Consider the following 20,767-nt stretch of genomic DNA (forward strand, 5'->3'; position numbering starts at 1 on the left):
TTATCGACGTTGTCCTCATTAAAATAATATTCAGAATAAAATAACAACAATTTATTCCCGAAAAGCATCGAAGCGTCCCATGCGAAAGGCTTTTTAATGTTATTTTAATGAGGTCAATGTCGATAATAGTTTGTCAATGAAAAATGCGCTCCGCCATATCTGCGCGAGCCCTTACCGTGGGGGTGAAGCACACTTCTAGAAGGTTCTACACCCCCACATAAAATAGGCGAAAAATAGTAGCAGCAATGCTACTGTGTTTCGTGAGTGAGTGGGGGAGCAGGAAGCCTATATCCTTTTCCTTACCCAATCCTTTCTAAAATTCCTTTTTTTAATCGTTTCTTTTATTCCTCTTCAATCCTTTTCTTTATTACTTTTGTCAATTCTATTTCTATATTCCTTCCGTTGATCCATTCCTTTATTAATCTTCAATTCTTTACCCTTTAACGTTAGCAATCCATTTGCAGAGGCATAACGATCTTACGCCTCTGCAAATGTTCAAGGGCGTAGCGCTTACCATCATCCCACCACTCAGTCGATGGCATAAAACATCTGTTCTGTGTTCACATCTAAATGCCTGGTGCTGTATTATGACCTCTTATTACCAGACAGTTTACGCCGTGAATAGAACTGACTGGCAAATTCATATTATGAACGCAATTATCGTATAATATGAATTTTCCAGTGAGTTCAATGCGTAAACTGTCTGGAAATATGAGGTATATGGCCCAGAACGGATTTTGATGTGACCAAGAATCGGGATTGTCCAAGGAATGGACAAGCAAAACTAGATAGAGATATGTATGGTTGTCACGCGTGCGAATCCGCGAGAGGAAAGCTAGTTTTGCAATGATTGACTATCCAGTTACTATGAACTTTTTCATAATAACTGTTCTCTAAATCATCTTGGGGATTATTCCTTTATATGGGACTACTCCTTAATAGTGATAGCGTAATTTTTTGATTTTTATGGGCACAATGCAGATTTGAAACTAGTCTGTAAGTATTTGTAAGTATTCCTAAGTATAGATATAAGATACTGCTCATTTCTCATGATATCGTGTAGCAACAGCACCTTTCTTTGGTACAGATGCGCAAAAATATCTGATACGTGATTGAAAATTATATTTCTATACTGTTTAATATGAGCTCAAAAATACTCTTCTCGATCCTATTTCTACATCAGTTGTATTTTATATAAACCTATATTTTGTACTTATTTTTTAAGACGGTGCTGGTCAACTCATGGATCTTTTTACGTTTTGAATGTATGTGATTCAAATAAATGTTAGAATAATAAAATGTTGTTTCATTTAACTTTACCACCTCCTATAGTTGGTCCTAAACAGGCAACAGCACCAATATAATATACAGGGTGTCCCACTGTTGATATACTAAGCTTAAAGGAGGTTAGCATACGCTGAGTACGTCAAAAATACTTATAAAATTCCAGACGCATTTTTTTTCAAATAGATGAATTTTAAAACTCTGTGTTAACACCATAGTTAACACCCATAACGAGCAACACGCCCAACTTTGCCACCAGCACGTGAGCTATCGATTAAGATTATGTTTTCATAGACAAAATGCTCACATTAGAGAAGCGGTATATTATGCCGGCTTCGCGAAGCTAGAGAAGAAAACATGAATTTTCAGGAAAAATTTAGCAAAAAATTTTTGACGTAATTTTGTTGTTTAAGTATTTTTTACGTGATCAGTGTATGCAAAACTACAAGTCCCTTCGCGCTTAGTATACCAATAGTGGGACATCTTGTATAAGAAACAAGAAAACAGTTTACTAAAAATTAGGTAACATTTTAAATTATGGAGCATGTTATGAAATAAGTGAACACACTCACAACAAGACCTACACCCTGTATAATACAAACAAGACAAGTGCTTGTCTTGCTTGCAATGTAGAGGAAGGAACAGTATCCTTAAGGTTAGGCATGTGAAAAGATTCCGACAAATGTAACAAAATTATTTGAGAACCAAAATAGCGTTTACATGTCTATAACGATAAAGTAATTAGTAAAATCATGTGGTAACATGTTTATTCTTTATCAACTCTAAATTTTGAAGATAGCCAGCGAAGTGGAAGGGACTAGGGAGGCCTTTTTTATTTTTCGGAAATATACTTTTTCTTTAATTTTGCCGCTCTTTTTAAAACTGACACTGGCTACAGAGGTGCCATGACCACCCTATCATAATTATTTCATGAATTGTATAATATTGAAATTGAATACAGCGCCATCTATTAGAAGGAGGCTGTAGTCATTATAAATTTCGATTCTTCTAGTCTCCACTAGATGTCGCTGATATAAAATAAATGAAACAGGATAATAATGTAGATGGCGCCACTAGCTTTAATTATTTAAATAACTTAAGCTTTTTCGCTAAAGCAACATTATAATTAACATAAAAAATGTAAAGTGCATTTTTTATTTCATATTGCACTGATTTTTGCCATCCATAATGTAATGTTTACACTTTATTCCGTAAATTCAGTAATTATGAAATAGAAAACAACGCCATCTATTAGAATCTGGCAGTAATTCTTGTGCAATTAGTTATTACTAGTCATCGCTAGATGTCACAGTAATAAAATATAATAAATCTGATATTGATGTAGATGGCGCTAGTAGTTTGTATATTATTGTGATATTAAATAAGTTTGCAGTTATATCAATGATATTAAAATAACCATCCTAAAATTTAAGTATATGTACATATTTTTCTTAGTACTTTAAAGTGTACATTATATTTCATGAACCGTATAATATTGAAATTAAATATAGCGCCACCTATTAGAGAGAAGATGTAGTCATTATTAATTTCGATTCTTTTATTCACCACTAGATGTCTCTGATAGAAAGTATATTTTAAGCCGCAATACTTATAATATAAATGGATTGTAATCTCAGCAAAATCAAGGCTTTATTAACGTAGAAAATCCATTTTGTTCCGGGATAGTCAAACAAATTGAAGATCTCGTATTTTTTGTTACATTTATAAACGCGCCCGTAATTAAAAGAATTGACGTCAATTATCAAAGCCAAATGTCATAAAATATCAATATGTCAGTGTCAATTGTTTTCAATTGTCAAAACCTGGTCAAAACAACCGTGAACCGACTGATTTTCCGATTGATCAAATAAAATGATATAAATATGAAAAGTAAGTAATAAACGTAAATATTAATTAGTTTCGATAAAAAATAATGATACAGCGTTTTTTGAGTTGCGATAACCGCCTTTGAAAAGAAAAAGAAATGGTTATGTTGTGTTTTTGTTCCCAATCGAATCAGCTGACATGTATTTTAACTTTAAAAGGGAACAAGCCTTCCAAATAACATAAATTAGTGAATTAATTTTGTGAATTAGTGAATTCTGATATCTATATTTTCTTACTAAAACTCAATATTCATCATTTAGTAAGTGATGTCATACATAATTAAAATTATAAGATAGTTTAAGTTGAGATGTGGAGATGTTTACAATAATCAATAATAATTAATTATTAACAAAGAGTGAAGTTAAAAATTACATTTGCCTTTGCCATACTTTTCACTCTCTAGCCTCCTAACTATCTGCATGAAAGAAAGACAGAGAAAAACACTCATTAAATTTTTAGTATTGAGTAAGGAAATTAGTATATTTTATAATATAATGATAAACAAATGATGTACCTATTCTATGATTAGTTATTTAGTAGTTGAACGCCTCCTTGGTCCAGTGGTTGACGCATGATCATAGATCGAGAGGTCCTGGGTTCAATTCCCAGTGAAGATATAGAAAAAAAAATTCTCAGTCTTGCAGGACACAGAAGGCTACATGTTCCCAAAGAAAATCGTTCAGTGAAACAGATGTATTCATAATGCATCCCCCTTACCTCACTTGGAGACACGGGACTTCACTTTTTTACTTGTAGGTGTTTATTTCAGATGGCCTTGTTTATGAAGCAAGACTTTTCTCCACCTATCCTCTCAAGAAAATGGATTGCTATAAAATTTAGACCCAATATGGTATGTATAATATTTTAGATATTTTAGCATGCTGATTCTTTTATTTTACAATATACAATCAATATGCATCAAATAAATTTTTACCATTATAAAAATATAAGAGAAATAAAAATTTTCAAATTGGACCAGTAGTTCCTGAGATTAGCACGTTCAAATAAACAAACTCTTCAGCTATATATAATACTAGAGGCCCCGGCTTCGCCCGTGGTACATATTTCGCAATAAAAGGTAGCCTATGTCCTTTCTCGGGTATCAAAATATCTCCATACCAAATTTCATGCAAATTGGTTCAGTAGTTTAGGCGTGATTGAGTAACAGACAGACAGACAGAGTTACTTTCGCATTTATAATATTAGTATGGATTAGTAGAGATTCATAAGGCTCTCAATTATTATTATTTTTAACTAGCAAACCTTTAATGGTAATATCCATTTAGCTCATATGAGATATTGTGTAAATAATCTCGTTATTTATATATTTCATTACGAAATTTAAAAAATTTCTGCCATTGCACATGCAATTTTTGGTTGTTGGTTTTAACAGAAATATCTCTCAGTGACAGAAAATTAAGTTTGGTTTTGCTCAAAACATGGTAATACAAATACAAACATCAAGCTGACATATTGAGCCTATGAATGATACATAATCAATAGTTTTGTAGTTATTAATCTAACAGTATAGACCAATTTTATTTACAGTCTGTACAGACGAATTTACAGTCTGGAGCCGTATTATGACCTTTTATTCCCAGTCAGTTTACGCCCGTGAATTGAACTGACTGGCAAATTCATGTAATAAATAATTAACTATGGCTGGTTATTGTGATCATATGAATTTGCCAGTCAATTAGAAAGAAGGAAAAGAAAGAAAACATTCATTCAATGGGACATACAAACTTATATGGTACTAGCCGCTCCGCGCGGTTTCACCCCCGTGGCTCCCGTCTCGTTGGTCGTAGCGTGATGATATATAGCCTATAGCCTTCCTCGATAAATGAGCTATCTAACACTGAAAGAATTTTTCAAATCGGACCAGTAGTTCCCGAGATTAGCGCGTTCAAACAAACAAACAAACAAACTCTTCAGCTGTATAATATTAGTATAGATTAAATTACAATTTTAAATAGAAAACAGTACTTACAATTTACATGGTATTAAAAATACACATTGAAGTTTTAAGTTCAATTCACGCCTCTGGTTTTCGTTGGTACTCAAACAACATAAAAAAAGAATTTCTATTCGAATGTTTGACTGACCAGTTAACTTGGTTGGTAATGGCTCTGCCTTCCAAGCCAGAGGTTGTGGGTTCGATTCCCACCTATGCAGGCAATATTTTTTTTTCACCCAAATATTTGTGTGATGAACATAGATTTTTACTCTAGGTGTAAATTATCTATATAAGTATTTATTTAAAATTATACACGTAATATGTTTATCAGCCATCTGGTTTGCATAACACAAGCGAAAGCTTACTATGGGATTAGATTGTGCCGTGTGTGAAAATTGTCCTGAAATATTTATATTTTTTTTATTACAGTTAATTTACAGCCACGACAACATAGTAGCAATACTCGAATCTGGACTGCTCTTCCGTGAGGATAGTATTGAGGTAGAACAAGAAGCCCCCTGTCCTGAGGTGGCTTGGAAGTACGCGGGGGGTTCGGGCTGGCTCACGGGGGGAGAGAGGAATAGTGCTATAGGGGCGATCGCTACTTGCTTGTTAGTTGCACCACCTAAGAAGTGAGTATTAGTGGGTAATAAGTGATAATGATAATAATGTGAAGAAAGTTGTGCTATAAATTATTCTTTCATCATTAAATAAGCTGCATTTTGCAAAGGAATAAAAATAGCCCAGTCTGCAGTAAAGCATACTTAATCGATTATGAAAATTATTTTACAAGTATAAAATATACATTATTTATGATCTACCTATATTTTTTGTTGTCCATGGACAACCAGTAAATTTATTTGTTCTATAATATAATCTATAAATTTACTGAATAAAAAAATAGACTCTAGTCCGCATGGGGTCTCTCGCGTTGATACCTCTAGCGAAACGCGGTCTACGAGCGTCTGGGAGTGTACTTAACTGATTAAGAAATACTTTTACCATAATAAAATCTGTGTTATATCTGACAACTTTTTGTCTACTTTCTCTTTTTGTCTATGGCCAACCATAGCAATCCAGAACCCGCTTATATAATAAATTATATTCTACCTATTATTGTACATGATAGTCTGTATAAATTTGCAGTCTAAATAAATGGACGCTAGTCCGTATGGGGTCTCTAGCATTCATACCACTTGCAATACGCGGTCTACACCGCGCGCATTGCCGCGGCAGTTTGCGCAAGCTGCTTGGCTTGATGCGCGACTACATGACTATAGAAAGATGTGCTATAGAACGTACTTAGCCGATTATTAAAATAATTTTACCATAATAAAATCTGTGTTATTTGTGAAACCTTTTTGTAGACTTTTTCTTGTTGTCTATGGCCAACCATAGCAATCCAGGACCCGCTTATATAATATATTCTAACTATTATTGTACATGGTAGTCTGTATTTTGCAGCCTAAACAAATGGACGCTAGTCCGTATGGGGTCTCTAGTATTGATACCGGTAGCAATACGGGGTTTACACCGCGCGCATTGCCGCGGCAGTTTGCGCAAGCTGCTTGGTTTGATGCGCGACTACATGGCGCTGGCGAGGCGTGCGACGGCATGCTGCAGGGAGTACACGGCTATGCATGCGCAGTTGTGAGTGGTCTTTTATCTTATCTTAGGGATGAATGGATGCCATTTATTTATGTATTCATTTATTTATTTATTTATTCTTTATTGTACATAATATACCAAACATAAATAAGCTATACTATAATTACATTTAAGATACAATGAAAACACACGGCACATACGTAGTAAAAGGCGGCCTTATTGCTTAAAAGCATCCATTGATTATGTGAAGCGTTTTTTGTTCGACTTACCTCTTTTAATTACGTGAAGTGTTCTTCAATTCGAAAAGTTGAAGAAATTGTTTAATTCTCGACCTCCATCGGTGGATTTCGTGAGATATAATTATTCCTTATGCTAAAAGCCTCATGTAATTTATGGATACCCCCTTGCTAGTATTATAAACGTGTAATTTTGTGAGGATAGATGGATTTATGTTTATTGCTCTTTCACGTGAAAACTACTGAATGGATTGTGATGATAGATAGAAGGTAATTAAAGAAAAAAACATCATGTTTATTTATTACCATTAAACTACTCGAACGGTTTTAAAAATCCTTTTTATTATTATTTTTTATTTGGGTCACAACTTGGAATAGACACAAATAAACTTATAAACTATTGTAAGTTTTTAAATTAAAGCCAAAAGTTGTAACGACACACCTCTCAAGTATTTTTTAGACATTTTTCGTGTATTTTTCCATAGAGTATCAGTGACGTCAGCGATAGAGTCCACGCACGCACTACTGTGCCGGCAGCAGAAGGAACTGCTCGTGCTCATGTCGCGAGCCACGTCAGCACTTTTGGGGAATGTGCCTTGGCTCAGGGGGGATATAGCGTTGGAGTGTGAGACTGATAGTCTTATGGTAAGTTATAGGCAATTTACCTTTTAAAGTCGTTAAGATAATATTACTACGTATGGAGAAGACACCACGAACAAAATCTGTGCGCCATTTTTTTGCTATAACTAAGTTTTAAAAATTATTATCTAGTTAGGTACTTACCGATGAAAGTTATTCTTTTGCACTTTTCCGTATTATTTGTGCAATATCGTAATACACACGAAGGCATATTTGATGCGTTTCACTTTAAAACAAATAAAAAATGAGCGTGCAGTTAAGCCATATGGCTTATGGTGAGCGGAACATAAGTGATGTAGGCGGTGTCGTCTCCATATGTATATCTGAATGTTTGAAGTGGAACTTCTTTAGAGCGGCCATACACGGGCAACACGAGAAGTTAACGGTTGAGCGACGTACACGGACTGCTCGAGTGGTCGGTCGTTGACTGCTCGAGCTGTCGGTACAAACCGCGCAGTTGACTGCTTGAAGCGGTGGTGACTGCTCGAGCAGTCCGTGTTTGGCAGTGAATTAAGTCTATAGTTCACCGCGAGGTCGCGGAATCAAGTCGTCGGTCTCAACTGCTTGAAGCGGTCCGTGTACGGCCACCTTTAGGCGCGTTGAGAGTAAAATTTCAAGGTCGCGTCATGGCAATACCGTCACGTCATGGAGTAAGGCGACGATTTTGGTATCTTTTAATCTTGCCAAAGAAGTTTCGCTTCACATTTTCTAAGCATTTACCCTCAACTGGTATTAATCTAGAATAAGCTTATATGTATAGAAAATCAATGCTAGTATCGAAAACCAAACCGATTTTATAAATTTTCTTACCGATTTATACGTACGCGATCCCTGACTGCTATAGCATTATATAGTTAGTATGAAAGCGGGTTGGGACCGCGTGTACATTTTATAAAAATATGTATTAATAACCTTTTTTTATTTTCCAGAAAATCCATCACGCCTTCCTCGTCGTACAGTCCACACTGTTAAAACACATCGCACTCGCACACCACATACCGTCACACGCACAAAAACTGTACAAAAATCACAACGAACGAATATATTGGATACATCACACACTCATAGACAATCTCATTGTAGAGTTCAAAGAGAATTTCGAAGCTCTAGAACGAATGTATCGATTGCTCAAAAACTATGGCACAAAAGATAGTGCCAGTGCTCTAAAATGGCCTGGAGCTGCTCTCAAAGAAACATGGCTTTACTCAGACATACATACAGGAGTTGCTCGTTCGTGTTTAGAACTAAAAATGGCACTAAGCAAATGCAATGACCTAGATATGTTTCTAGATTCTTGTGCGCTAAATAAACAGGAATTGGACTTAAATGTACTGAATAAAGATATTGACGCAATCATTGATGATATAACGAATAGCCTCAACACGATACAAAACTCGCAAATACGGTTGAAGAAATTGCAAAATAAGTTCAAAGTGGATGAGCCGAAATTGGAAGAATTTGAAGAACACGTGGAAGATACATCGGTAGTAAATATAGATCAAAGCGAACGAGAAATCAAAGATGAAGTTTTTTATTTCGTCAAAACAGAAGACGATGATAATGTTCAACCGTTAGCAGATGTTGTGACAGCCCCTGGGCGGAAAGAGAAAGAAACAACGAAAATAGTTTTGAACGAATTAAAAAGGAAATTAGTGAAGCGAGAGGACTTAATGAGAGAAAGGGAGAGACAAGCGCTCGCTAAAACAATGCCCAATTTGAAAAACGTACCAGAATTCCCGAGACAGATAAGCATGCAGGATTTCGTTGATCGAAAAGGTTTTTTATCCAAAATCGAAAGGAAACAGCGAAAAAAGTTAAAATCAAAGAAAAATAAGAGACCAAAAAATAAATATAGATTAAAAATGTGTAAATATATCGATGAGACGGACATCCCTGATGAGTTGTATGAAGCGAACGCAGAGTTAAATGTAAAAAGTCGCCTTATTACTATAGGAAAAGATAGAAAAAGTTTCATTTTGAATAAATGGGTTAAGAAAATGGAAATTAATAAGAACGGCTTAGATTCTAGTGGTCTCTCAGATGGGCTAAGTGACGTTGAATCGGACGCTGTTAACTTAAATGTACGCAATATAAATAATAAAAACGAAGCAATAAATTATAAATTTAATAAAAAAGATTTAGATCTCACCTCCTCTTCAGATAGTGAACTCGACATTGAAAATAATGGTTTACTAAATGACGTAAGGCGGTACAGAGCGGTGCGCAAAAAGAATTTTCCCGCCAAACGAGCGTCCATAGACAAAGACGTAGATGAAAGCATGAAGCCCATAGAGTATAGATTCGGGACGGGCATGGCGATAGCGTCAGTACTACAGATAAATAATAATTCTAGAATGCCAAATATGGCTGCGGAAGAAGTTTTTATAGGAAATGGTGAAGTTTCTGAAGATAGCGGTAATGATGAAGATGCTTAATAGATTTTATTGCAGTAAGGGCCGATTTTTCAATCCATGGTTAACTTATCCGTCCAATAAAGTATTACTAGATAATATTAAAATGTCACGTAAACTGTCAAATACAAGTACATAATTAGAATACATTTTTGAAATAATACGTTATTCAACGAATAAGTTTTAACCAAGGATTGGAAAATCAGCCCTAAAAGTTATTATAGACACATAAATGCGATATTTATTGAATTTAAATGTATAATTATTGTATTATATGGCTTATTAACAGTTTTAATTATAATATTTTTAATATTATTTTTATTATTATTCAAAATAAATGGCGCTCATTATTGATCATTTTTAAATATCACAAAATCAGTCTAATAATTATTCACAGAATAATAATTATTTAATTTGGCTAGTCAATTAATGAATGTATGATTATGAATTGCTTGTAAAATATTATCGCTTTAAGTGCAAAAAATGTTCTCATTGTATTTAATAAATGGTATTGTTTTATTTGTTCGTTTTATTTTTAAAACTATGCATTATTAATAACTAAATACTTACTAAATAGTTTAGTGATAGGGTACACCCATAAATTTGTTTTTACTGTTCTGTGCTTAAAGCAAATGAGTCTATACTCTATACATAAAAACGCAAAAACCAGTCAAAAGTAGCAGCAGTAAGGCCGCGATTCCATCTGCAAGAAGTGCCCGACAGCAGGTTGCAAGTCTAAAGCAGCACTTGCTAGGTACATGGTTTAGACTTTGCAAGCTGCTGTCGGACATAACGGCGTCGGAAACGCAGCCTATGAACAGATGACAACCATCAATTTTTAGTATATTATATATACTAGCAGTCTGCTCCGGCTTCGCCCGTGGTTCACTTTAGCATTCAGGGATCACGTAGTACATAGTAGAAATTTTTAAATCGATGTAGTACCTATAGTTCCTGAGATAAGCGCATTCAAACAAATTCATCACTCGCTTATCCATACTAAAAGTTATGAATTTTGATATCAATACAGTAAACAGTTTAACAGTCTGGGGTTGAAGATAAAAGTAATATTATGTAGTCTAATAGTTTTCTATCTTAGCTTAATTATTATAGACAGCAATACAGTTTAAGGTCAAGCAAGTTCATTATAAAAATATGCGGTTGCATCCGATGATTTATTAATGACGAGCACGATATTGTAATCAGTGTATTATTGTGATTCATAATGGACACAAGCAAAACGTGAGTGGCATTTAGTTTTTTTTTTATTAACGTAGACAAAAAAGAGCGGGAAGGGCGATCTCTGTCATTTTTATAGGGCGTGTGCAAGAAGCTTATATTTAATACACTGGAGATTTCAGTATGAACCACAGAACATTATAAATTCCACAGAATCGAACATAATAAATTTTAACAGTATTAAATATAGCTTTATTATAGAAACAAAATTGTGACCGTGTGATGAGTTATCAATGCATTCCATATATTATGTTAAATATAATTTACCTAATGTAAATATCTATTTATATAGAACTAGTGGTCCGCCCCGGCTTCGCCCGTGGTAGATATTTCGTAATAAAAGGTAGCCTATGTCCTTTCTCGGGTATCAAAATATCTCCATACAAAATTTCATGCAAATTGGTTCAGTAGTTTAGGCGTGATTGAGTAACAGACAGACAGACAGAGTTACTTTCGCATTTATAATATTAGTATGGATTAAAGTACATTGATCCTTATACAAATTAAAACAGACAATTATTAAATTACCTAAATCACGCACTCGTTCGCATTGCTAATTGTAATCTATTGAAGAAAATATGTTCGTAGAATGATTCATATGAATTTTTGTTTAAATTAATTTCAATTGATACCTACTTACCGTCGAGATTATTGTCAGTAATATATCTACGATTACTTATCTACTATTATTTTGCCATAGATATATTATTAGAGATTTTTACAAAAAAAAATACACTTTATAATGATTCAAAAGATACTAGAATACCCAGATGAACTTCGTATCAACTATCCAGACTACGATAAACATTTCAAAACTACCTAAATCGGTCCAGCCGTTTTTGAGAATTATTTATCGAGTTAAACGAATAGCAATTGAATTTAATGTACTTACTAGCTTTTCTGGCAACTTATCACTATGAAAAATAGATCTTTGCCGATTCTCAGATCTACTCAAAAGGTACACAAAATTTCTTGAAAATCGGTCCAGCCGTTTTGGAGGAGTATGGTAACTAACATTGTGACACGAGAATTTTACGTATAACAATAAGAAGATATAGAGATTATATTTTTATGATATGAAAGAAGTGCTTTTTTTTAAAACTGTAGGCAAGAACAAACATAATATCTGAGTTAAAAATTAAAACAAGTAAAAAATACGGTTTACAAATACTGTTAGATGCAGTTTAATATTTGCCTTTGTAACTATGAATCTTAATTATAAAGGCGAAAGTTTGTATGGATGTATGGATGTATGGATGTATGGATGTTTGTTACTCTTTCACGTAAAAACTACTGAACCGATTACAATGAAATTTAGCACACATATAGAGGGTAACTTGGATTAACACATAGGATAGTTTTTATCCCGGAAATCCCACGGGAACGGGAACTATACGGGTTTTCCTTTGCAAACGCGGGCGAAGCCGCGGGCGAAAATCTAGTATTTTTATGTTTGTGTCTTTTATTCTAGATTTACCGTATTTCTTCTTATTTGCATTCACGTGTCAATGCAAATGCCACAAATCATAACGACTTCCACACAAGCAACAACCACTATGAAAGCAAATGGTATGTATCCATAATCCTATAAATCCTAAAAAGAAAAAAAGAAATAATTTGAAAAGATTAGTTTGTATGGATGTTTGTTACTCTTTCACGTAAAAACTACTGAACCGATTACAATGAAATTTAGCACACATATAGAGGGTAACTTGGATTAACACATAGGATAGGTTTTATCCCGGAAATCCCACGGGAACGGGAACTATGCGGGTTTTCCTTTGAAAACGCGGACGAAGCCGCGGGCGGAAATCTAGTCATTCCATATTTATATGACGCTAGATGGCGTTGTTTGAAAAGCTGGAATGCGCGGTGTCAACACGTGGTAGCTGGAAAAAAATAGCCTATGACGTGATAGACTGTAATCACAATCTCATGGTGCAAATATTGGTTAGGTACTACAGCGAGTGTAGTATACTATACGTGCCTAATGTAAAAAATATATGTACTAAGTAGTTGTGCCGAACAATTTTAATATCATTTATTAATCTGTATAGTTAAATAGCTTTTGGCCCACGGCTCTACCCGCTTATTAAGCTAGTGTCAAGTACCTACCTGTTACCTATTTTATTATGTACTAGCTTTCCGGCCGCGTATTCAAAGAACCGTACATTTCCGGGTTAAAAACTATTTTTCTCAAGTCTCAAGCTAAACGTACAAAATCGGCAGACAGACAAAATTACTTTCGCATTTATATAATGGTCGTTGGAATGTATAGGGTCGTCTAAAAATTCATATTTCTTACACAGCTACAGTAAAACCACTGCCCTGTATAACTGGGAAAGGCGACGCAGGCGTGTGCACGCGGCGGGAGTTCTGCGACTACGGCACACGAGCTATCGACTTCACGTTATACGCAAAACATACTTATAAAAAGTACGTATTCTTGACAACATTATAAAAATAATAAATATACATTATGTCGCAGGCAAATTGTTTTATTTCGCCGTTTACAAACGCTCGGCATTTTGTAATATGTCGAGAATCTGTAATCAGAAATTTTTGGTTAGGATAAGGGGGTGGGTTATGTAAGGTTCGTGTCGCAACCTTAGATCATTAAGTAACTTACTTAATGATCTAAGGTCGCAACCGTCTTCTTGTGGACGTTTGAAAAAAGTAAATCATAGCAATCAAGCACATTACAAAATGCCGCGCGTTTGTAAACTACGAAATTATACAATTTGCCTGCGACATACATTCTAGAGCGGTTACCGAGGTGGTTGATGGTGCATTTGCACCTTTCGTGGTCGCCATTCTTATCATCCCTAAACCAAACGTTTAACATTCGTGTACGAATGTCGTGAAGCACTATTCACACATACGTAGATTTACAGTATATTCCAAAAAAATGCTATAACGGGAATACACGAATTTCAAGTGCACTGTTTACATTCATTCAATTTGGTTGTCTTTACGTTTAAATTATATAACATAATAGAAGAGTTTTTCTGCATCGGATATATTTTACAGAGTATTTCTATCGATTATTTTAATCTATCGACCCATCATTGAATAATTCTGTGTAGGCATCACTAAGTGGGCGGGACCTGTCCATGAAGTACGATCATTATTTGTATGACATTTTAACATAGACAATACAATCCTACATAGGCGTGAAGCTGTCAAAAAGCAAATAATATAATGGACAGAGTATAGTTAGTATTGTGTTTTGTTTGCTATCATTAGCTATAAGCCGCGAACAATTTACTACAATTTTTGTAGAAAATACTAATACTTTTGCTTAAATTTACATCGGTGTAGGTTTTAATAATTTATGTAAAATAATGTAGGTACATATTATATAGACCTACATCAATTTAAAATTTTGTCGTCGTGTTTTATTATGCTTAAAAATAAAGTAAATACAAAGGCATACCTGAAAAAGAGTCATCTTCCTCATCAGAAGTGATAGCGACGACATCGTTTGACGATTCATCAGCCATACTTGTATAAATTAAGTGCTTTTCAGTATAAGTGCTTTTTCAATGTAATAAAAAAACATGTAGGGTATTTAAATTACTTGTGTTCTTGTTGCGGCCAAAATTGAATTTTGACAGTACAGTTTTTAATTTTTAAAAACATCACGAAGTACTTGACAGTTGACAACTATCAGATTAGAAAAGCGCGGGAATCTTCGAACGAGCCGGGTGTAATTTTTGAAATTTTATTTGAAAAAAAAATTAAATTAATGTTCAATTGAGTTTGGCTTTGTATACTTAGATTACAAAATAAAAGACAGATGGAGCGATGCCGAACTAAACCGAAAGATTTATCGTCATTTCCATAAAGCTATGTGTGCTGTCATTTCGCCGCTGCACTGTACGAACACGGTGCTTCTGTGTGCGTGTTATGTTACCAGATAATGAAAAATTTCCCAAATTTTTGCCCGACTACGGAAGAAAGAGGGTTATGTTTTTCGAGTGTAGGTATGTACGTATAATATTTCTTTGACACGCCCTGCAGTATAAACTGTTGGATCGATTTTGAGTTGTGACTTGTGAGGTGTCATTGCAATCATCTGAATTATGAAGGTAGCTGTGGTGGTAGTGACGTAGGCTACATAAATTATTAGCAGTCATGTTTTAATTTTTATTTTAATATAAATTCGGATCGAATCGGATTTTGATATTATTTTATAATATTGTAAAAATTATTTTGTTACATAAAGCATCTATCTACTAAAGGTATACAAAATAATTTTATTCAATTTTTATTAAATAAATTACATTAAATTTATTAAATAAATTACATTAAATTTATTAAATAAATTACATTAAAAAAAGTTTTTATTTTTCAAAACATACGAATGCGAATAGCGGTAGTTTTTAGTCGAATGCGGGACATTTTATTTTCATCATATCCATCATGGAGTTCACATGAATTAAATCGCAAGCGAAAACGACGCTTTTTATATAAGTAACAAAAAAATGTATAATGCTTTTTAAAATAATCTAATAATGACCATGAACTTTTATTGCACTATACAAATAATCACATTCACGATCGAAAAATCCAACAGCACTACCCCGAATATCTTTTAACCATTTTACCCCTAAAAATGGCAAATTCATTTTCAAAATACTGGCAGCATACGTTGAAGTTTTGAATTCCTTCGTATTTGTAAAATTATTATTTGTATACAAAATTAAATAAGCCAAATAATCTACAGAAAATCTGTAAAACGATGTTTTATCTTTTTGTTTGTTTTCGGGAACAAGTTTTACAGCGTTTTAATATCACAAGACAGCATTTTTTTACTAAAATAGCAAACCCCTTTTGACGTATTGCATGACACTAGAATCGCTATAGCACTAGCGGAGGAACGTATTCGTTTTTGATTTCGTATTTTCTTTGACAAGGGCGATGAATGATTGACATGCTCTATCTGTATTTTATTTTGTAATCTAAGTTTGTATATATCTTTTGTTTCCTATATATAAACTTGTAAATTAGTGTAGTTAGCAGTTTTTTATTGGTAAGTCTATTTTATTCTGATTTATAGTATGTAAAAAAATTTTTGCACTTAAATTTTGGCGGGCTGATCGATGAACGATCCTCCCGACCCTATAGCTTCAGGACCAAGTTTCCAACTTGGTCCTGAAGTAGCTAGTTATATTACGGTTCCAAGTATAGAATGTGAAAACGATTTTGCATTAAAATATAGTTGGGTGGAAAGCACTCCTAAAAAACGCAGGCTAAGGAAACAGGACAGTGATAGCACTGAGCCTAATAAAAAGTCCAATTCTGATGTTACTTTTAATGAATCTTATAAGAATGATAATAATAATATGAATGAACAATCGTCTTTACCAAATTTACGTTCAGAATACCTATCTACTGACTCCTTCCCTTATATTGTTCATGTTCAGCGTACAGAGTCAACACCTGGCGATGGAACAACATTGCATCCCATTACTTTTGGTCGATTTTTAAAAAATAACAATATTAAAAATATAGTATCTGGTAGTGTTAAAAAAATAGGGAGAAATCGTTGTATTGTAGCATTTTCAACGCCAAAGGATGCTAATGATTTTATTAAAAATAAAAATTTAGAATTAAATAAGCTAAGTGCAAAAATACCAACATTTAACATAAGTCGCATTGGTATTGTTAAAGGAATACCTTCTGAATGGTCCCAAGAGGAAATAATAGAAAATATTTCAACTCCAGCTGGCTGTGGAAAAATTATAAAAGTTAGAAGGATCAATTATAAGGTTATTATTGATGGTTCCATATCTTGGAGACCAACACAATCTGTTGTTCTTACATTTGACGGTCAAGTTCTTCCTGAACGTGTGTATGCCTGTTATAACTCTCTGCCAGTTAATCTTTACATTTTTCCAACCATCCAATGTTTTCAATGCTGTAGATATGGTCATACTAAAAATATATGTCGTTCCAAACCCAGATGTTATAAGTGTGGTCAAGATCATTCTGGCGACACTTGTACAGTCGAAGAAGATTGTGCATCATGTTTGTTATGTTCAGGCTTCCATTTCGCAACTAATAAAATCTGTCCAGAATTTAAACGCCAAAAGGATATTAAAATAAGTATGTCTGAAAAAAATATATCTTACGGGGAAGCAAGTAAACTTTACCCAAATGTATCAAAGTCTTATGGGGATGTATTAATGTCTTCATCTGCTTATTCAACCACAAATAGATTGAATGTAAATAGTTCAAATTCATCCTACAAAAAGACTTATTTTTTAAAACCAAAATTGCCTCCTAAGACTAATAAGGGTTTTGATAAAAATGCTCATAATGCTATTATTAGGGAAGCTCAGATTCCTACGCCTGAAAATGGCTGCGGTTATCAAGTAGCCCCTAATGAATCTGAAACTTCACAGATAATGGATATAATTACTTTACTTATCAACAATCTATTGAAAAATAACACCCTGAAACCGTCCAACGTTGCCACTTTACATAAAGTAATTGATAGTTTATTTAGTAATCATGGATTCCAAAATAATACAGTGGAACTGCAGAAGCGTGATACCTAAAAAGTCAGATCTAATTCACATAATAAATAAGCACAATCCTTTTTTAATTGCTCTAAATGAGACTTGGTTAAAACCAAATCTCTTCTTTCGAATTCCAGGATATTAAGTTTGTATTCGTGATGACAGAATTGATGGGTATGGTGGTGCTGCCATACTTACTAAAAAGTCAATACAAATTAAACGTCTAATTACTAATATTACCAGCGCACAATAATAAATATGTAAATAGTGTTGGCATTCGTTTTAAAAAATATTTCAATCATTTCAATTTATATATCCACGGAAATGATAGGGCTGATAGCTTGGCCAAGGATGCAGTGCAGTTTAGAGATATGTATCCATACATTAACTACTCTCATGATCTATTAACATTACCGAAACGATTTCTCTTTGAAGCGTGGAATACGGTCTGGACAGATACTGGGCAGCATAAGGGAAGGAATTACTATAGAATTCAACCGGTAATCCCCATAAAACCTTGGTTTGTTGGTGTTGAAGCAAATAAATTAGTTATATCTACAATAAGTCGCATTAGAATAGGACATAATTATGTGTATTCCTAGTCATTTAGCCAGAATAGGCGTATTAAATAGTGAAGTTTGCGAGTGTGGAGAGGATGAGGGAAATATAGACCACGTATTTTTCTCTTGCTCTTTATACGATCATTCTTCCTTTTTTAATTCATTAATTTCTTCAAATGTTCCTCTTCCTACTCGTGTGTCATATCTATTTATGTATCCTAAAAAATATTATAATAATATATCTACTTTTATATTTAAGAATAACGTCAAATTGTAATGTTTTTTAGTTTCTATTTAATCTATTTAGTTTATGTAAATAATATGTAATATTATAATGTAACTTGTATTAATTTTGGCCTAACTCTTCTGATCACCTTGAAAAATATTGTACTATCCTATTTTCCCGTGTATGGATTCCCTACCTTTTACTTGACACTGGCAAATAGTTTTAGCTTCTTGCCATAACAGAAAAAAAAAAAAAAAAACTATCAGATTATTCATTATGCTTTGAATGGACGCGTTCATAATATTTCGTTTTTCTAGTTTACCTACGTCCATTGAAAAAATTTTAAATCCTTGGTTATTCACCGATAACCGTTCCCTTAACAACTAATCATATTCTTACTGACCGAATATTAATATAATAACAGTTGAAGTTTTATATTATTGTGAGAAATTCGTCCTAAGTTAAATAAGAAATCACACGTAATATATAAATACATAAGTAAGTTATAAGTTGTGCTAAAAAGTTGTATTTCTTGCAGTGTTTGCACGAGCGAAGAGACTTGCTGTCCTGCTTCTTCAATAATCCAAAATACGGCGTCCGATTCAGCTTCAGATTCGGGAAATTCAGATGGTGACATGTGATAATTATTATTTAATGATGTAACATCATAGGATCATCATAATTATAATAAACAATATAGTTACAATACGTGTGTTTTATTTGATCAATTAAATGCGAGTAACAACTTCACTACATAGTATAAAACAAAGTCGCTTTCTCTGTCCCTATGTCCCTATGCCCCTTTGTATGCTTAAATCTTTAAAACTACGCAACGGAATTTGATGCGGTTTTTTTAATAGATAGAGTGATTCAAGAGGAAGGTTTTAGTATATAATTTATTAGGTTTTAGACAAAGCGGGCGAAGCTGCGGGCGGTAATCTAGTATATAATAATTACAGGATGCCTATAAGAATAATTTATTAATTTATTTTTATTTAGAACTAGCGGTCCGCCCGGGCTTCGCCCGTGGTACATAATATTTACGTTTTCTCTACATAAGAACCATCCTCGTTCTTCAAGGAATATAATAAAAAAAGAATTATCGAAATCGGTTCAGCCGTTCTCGAGTTATGCGCTTACCAACACATTTTGCGATTCATTTTTATATATAAGATTTTCAACAAAGAAAACAATTTAACGAGTCTTCAACTAAAATTGCTTCATATAACAATATATTATGTTTCTTTACTTAAAGGAAATTACAACAATCGTACAAATATATTTAAACCTTATTTAAACGAATAACAATATCATGTTAGCACATTTTAGTTTAATGAAATAATAATCATAGTTTATGCTTTGTTTTTGATTCCCAATTCAACTAATAAAATATAATACTACCAGCGGTCCGCCCCGGCTTCACCTATGGTACATTTTTCGCAATAAAAGGTAGCCTATGTTCTTTCTCAGGGTCTAAAGATTGTCTGTGCCAAATTTCATCAAATTCGGTTGAGAGGTTTAAGCGGGAAAGCGTAACAGACAGACATACAGACAAAATTACTTTTGCATTTATCCGTACTAATATTATAAATGCGAAAGTAACTCTCTGACCTCTGTTTGTCTGTTACTCAATCACGCCTAAATTACTGAACCAATTTGCATGAAATTTGGTATGGAGATATTTTGATACCCGAGAAAGGACATAGGCTACCTTTTATTGCGAAATATGTACCACGGGTGAAGTCGGGGCGGACCTCTAGATAGTACCTATTAATATATAGTAGGGAAGTAGGGATTCTATAAGCCAGCTTATTTATTCGAAAGCATGCTTCAAAATTTTTAGTTAGCAATCTTTATTATCAACTTTATATGCGCAGCAAAGTAGCTGCAAAACTACCATCCTGTAATACCAAACTACTCTTTGATCACCACCGTTCTTATTGCTCAGGGGCGGTAAAGACAACATAATATCAGTGCAAGTGGCTTTCTGTAGCGTAGCGTTCAATAGAATAGACTACGAATGTATGAGATTGACGTAAGCTGTAGATACGTTTAGCTACAGCTTACGTCAATCTCATACATTCGTAGTCTATTCTATTGAACGCTACGCTAACAGAAAGCCACAGTTTGCATAGGGGGGCAGCCATCAAAAATATCTCACCATAATAATATTTATCATGATGATGATTAACT

At 33.8% G+C, this 20,767-nt stretch overlaps 3 protein-coding genes across 3 annotated transcripts; all 3 read left to right on the forward strand.

The window, feature by feature from the left end:
• Positions 1 to 3,086: 3,086 nt before the first annotated feature.
• LOC149475725 (uncharacterized) lies at positions 3,087 to 10,523 on the forward strand. The gene is made up of 6 exons (XM_089712574.1): positions 3,087 to 3,174; positions 3,941 to 4,021; positions 5,558 to 5,760; positions 6,593 to 6,778; positions 7,458 to 7,617; positions 8,541 to 10,523. The coding sequence occupies exons 2-6, from the start codon at positions 3,941 to 3,943 to the stop codon at positions 10,044 to 10,046; spliced, it is 2,136 nt and encodes a 711-aa protein (XP_089568700.1). The 5' UTR covers positions 3,087 to 3,174; the 3' UTR covers positions 10,047 to 10,523.
• A 659-nt stretch (positions 10,524 to 11,182) lies between these two features.
• On the forward strand, positions 11,183 to 19,280 carry LOC149475726 (uncharacterized). The gene is made up of 4 exons (XM_089712989.1): positions 11,183 to 11,264; positions 12,733 to 12,830; positions 13,571 to 13,697; positions 19,113 to 19,280. Exons 1-4 carry the CDS (start codon positions 11,248 to 11,250, stop codon positions 19,213 to 19,215), a joined length of 345 nt encoding a protein of 114 aa, XP_089569115.1. The 5' UTR covers positions 11,183 to 11,247; the 3' UTR covers positions 19,216 to 19,280.
• Positions 16,367 to 17,911, forward strand: LOC149475727 (uncharacterized). The gene has a single exon (XM_089712446.1). It carries the CDS (start codon positions 16,367 to 16,369, stop codon positions 17,825 to 17,827), a length of 1,461 nt encoding a protein of 486 aa, XP_089568572.1. The 3' UTR covers positions 17,828 to 17,911.
• Positions 19,281 to 20,767: the final 1,487 nt, after the last annotated feature.

This window comes from Colias philodice, chromosome 29 (assembly GCF_061535455.1).
Source record: "Colias philodice isolate Cphi_HAF_F1 chromosome 29, ilColPhil1 Martin Lab GWU primary, whole genome shotgun sequence".
NCBI lineage: Eukaryota > Metazoa > Arthropoda > Insecta > Lepidoptera > Pieridae > Colias > Colias philodice.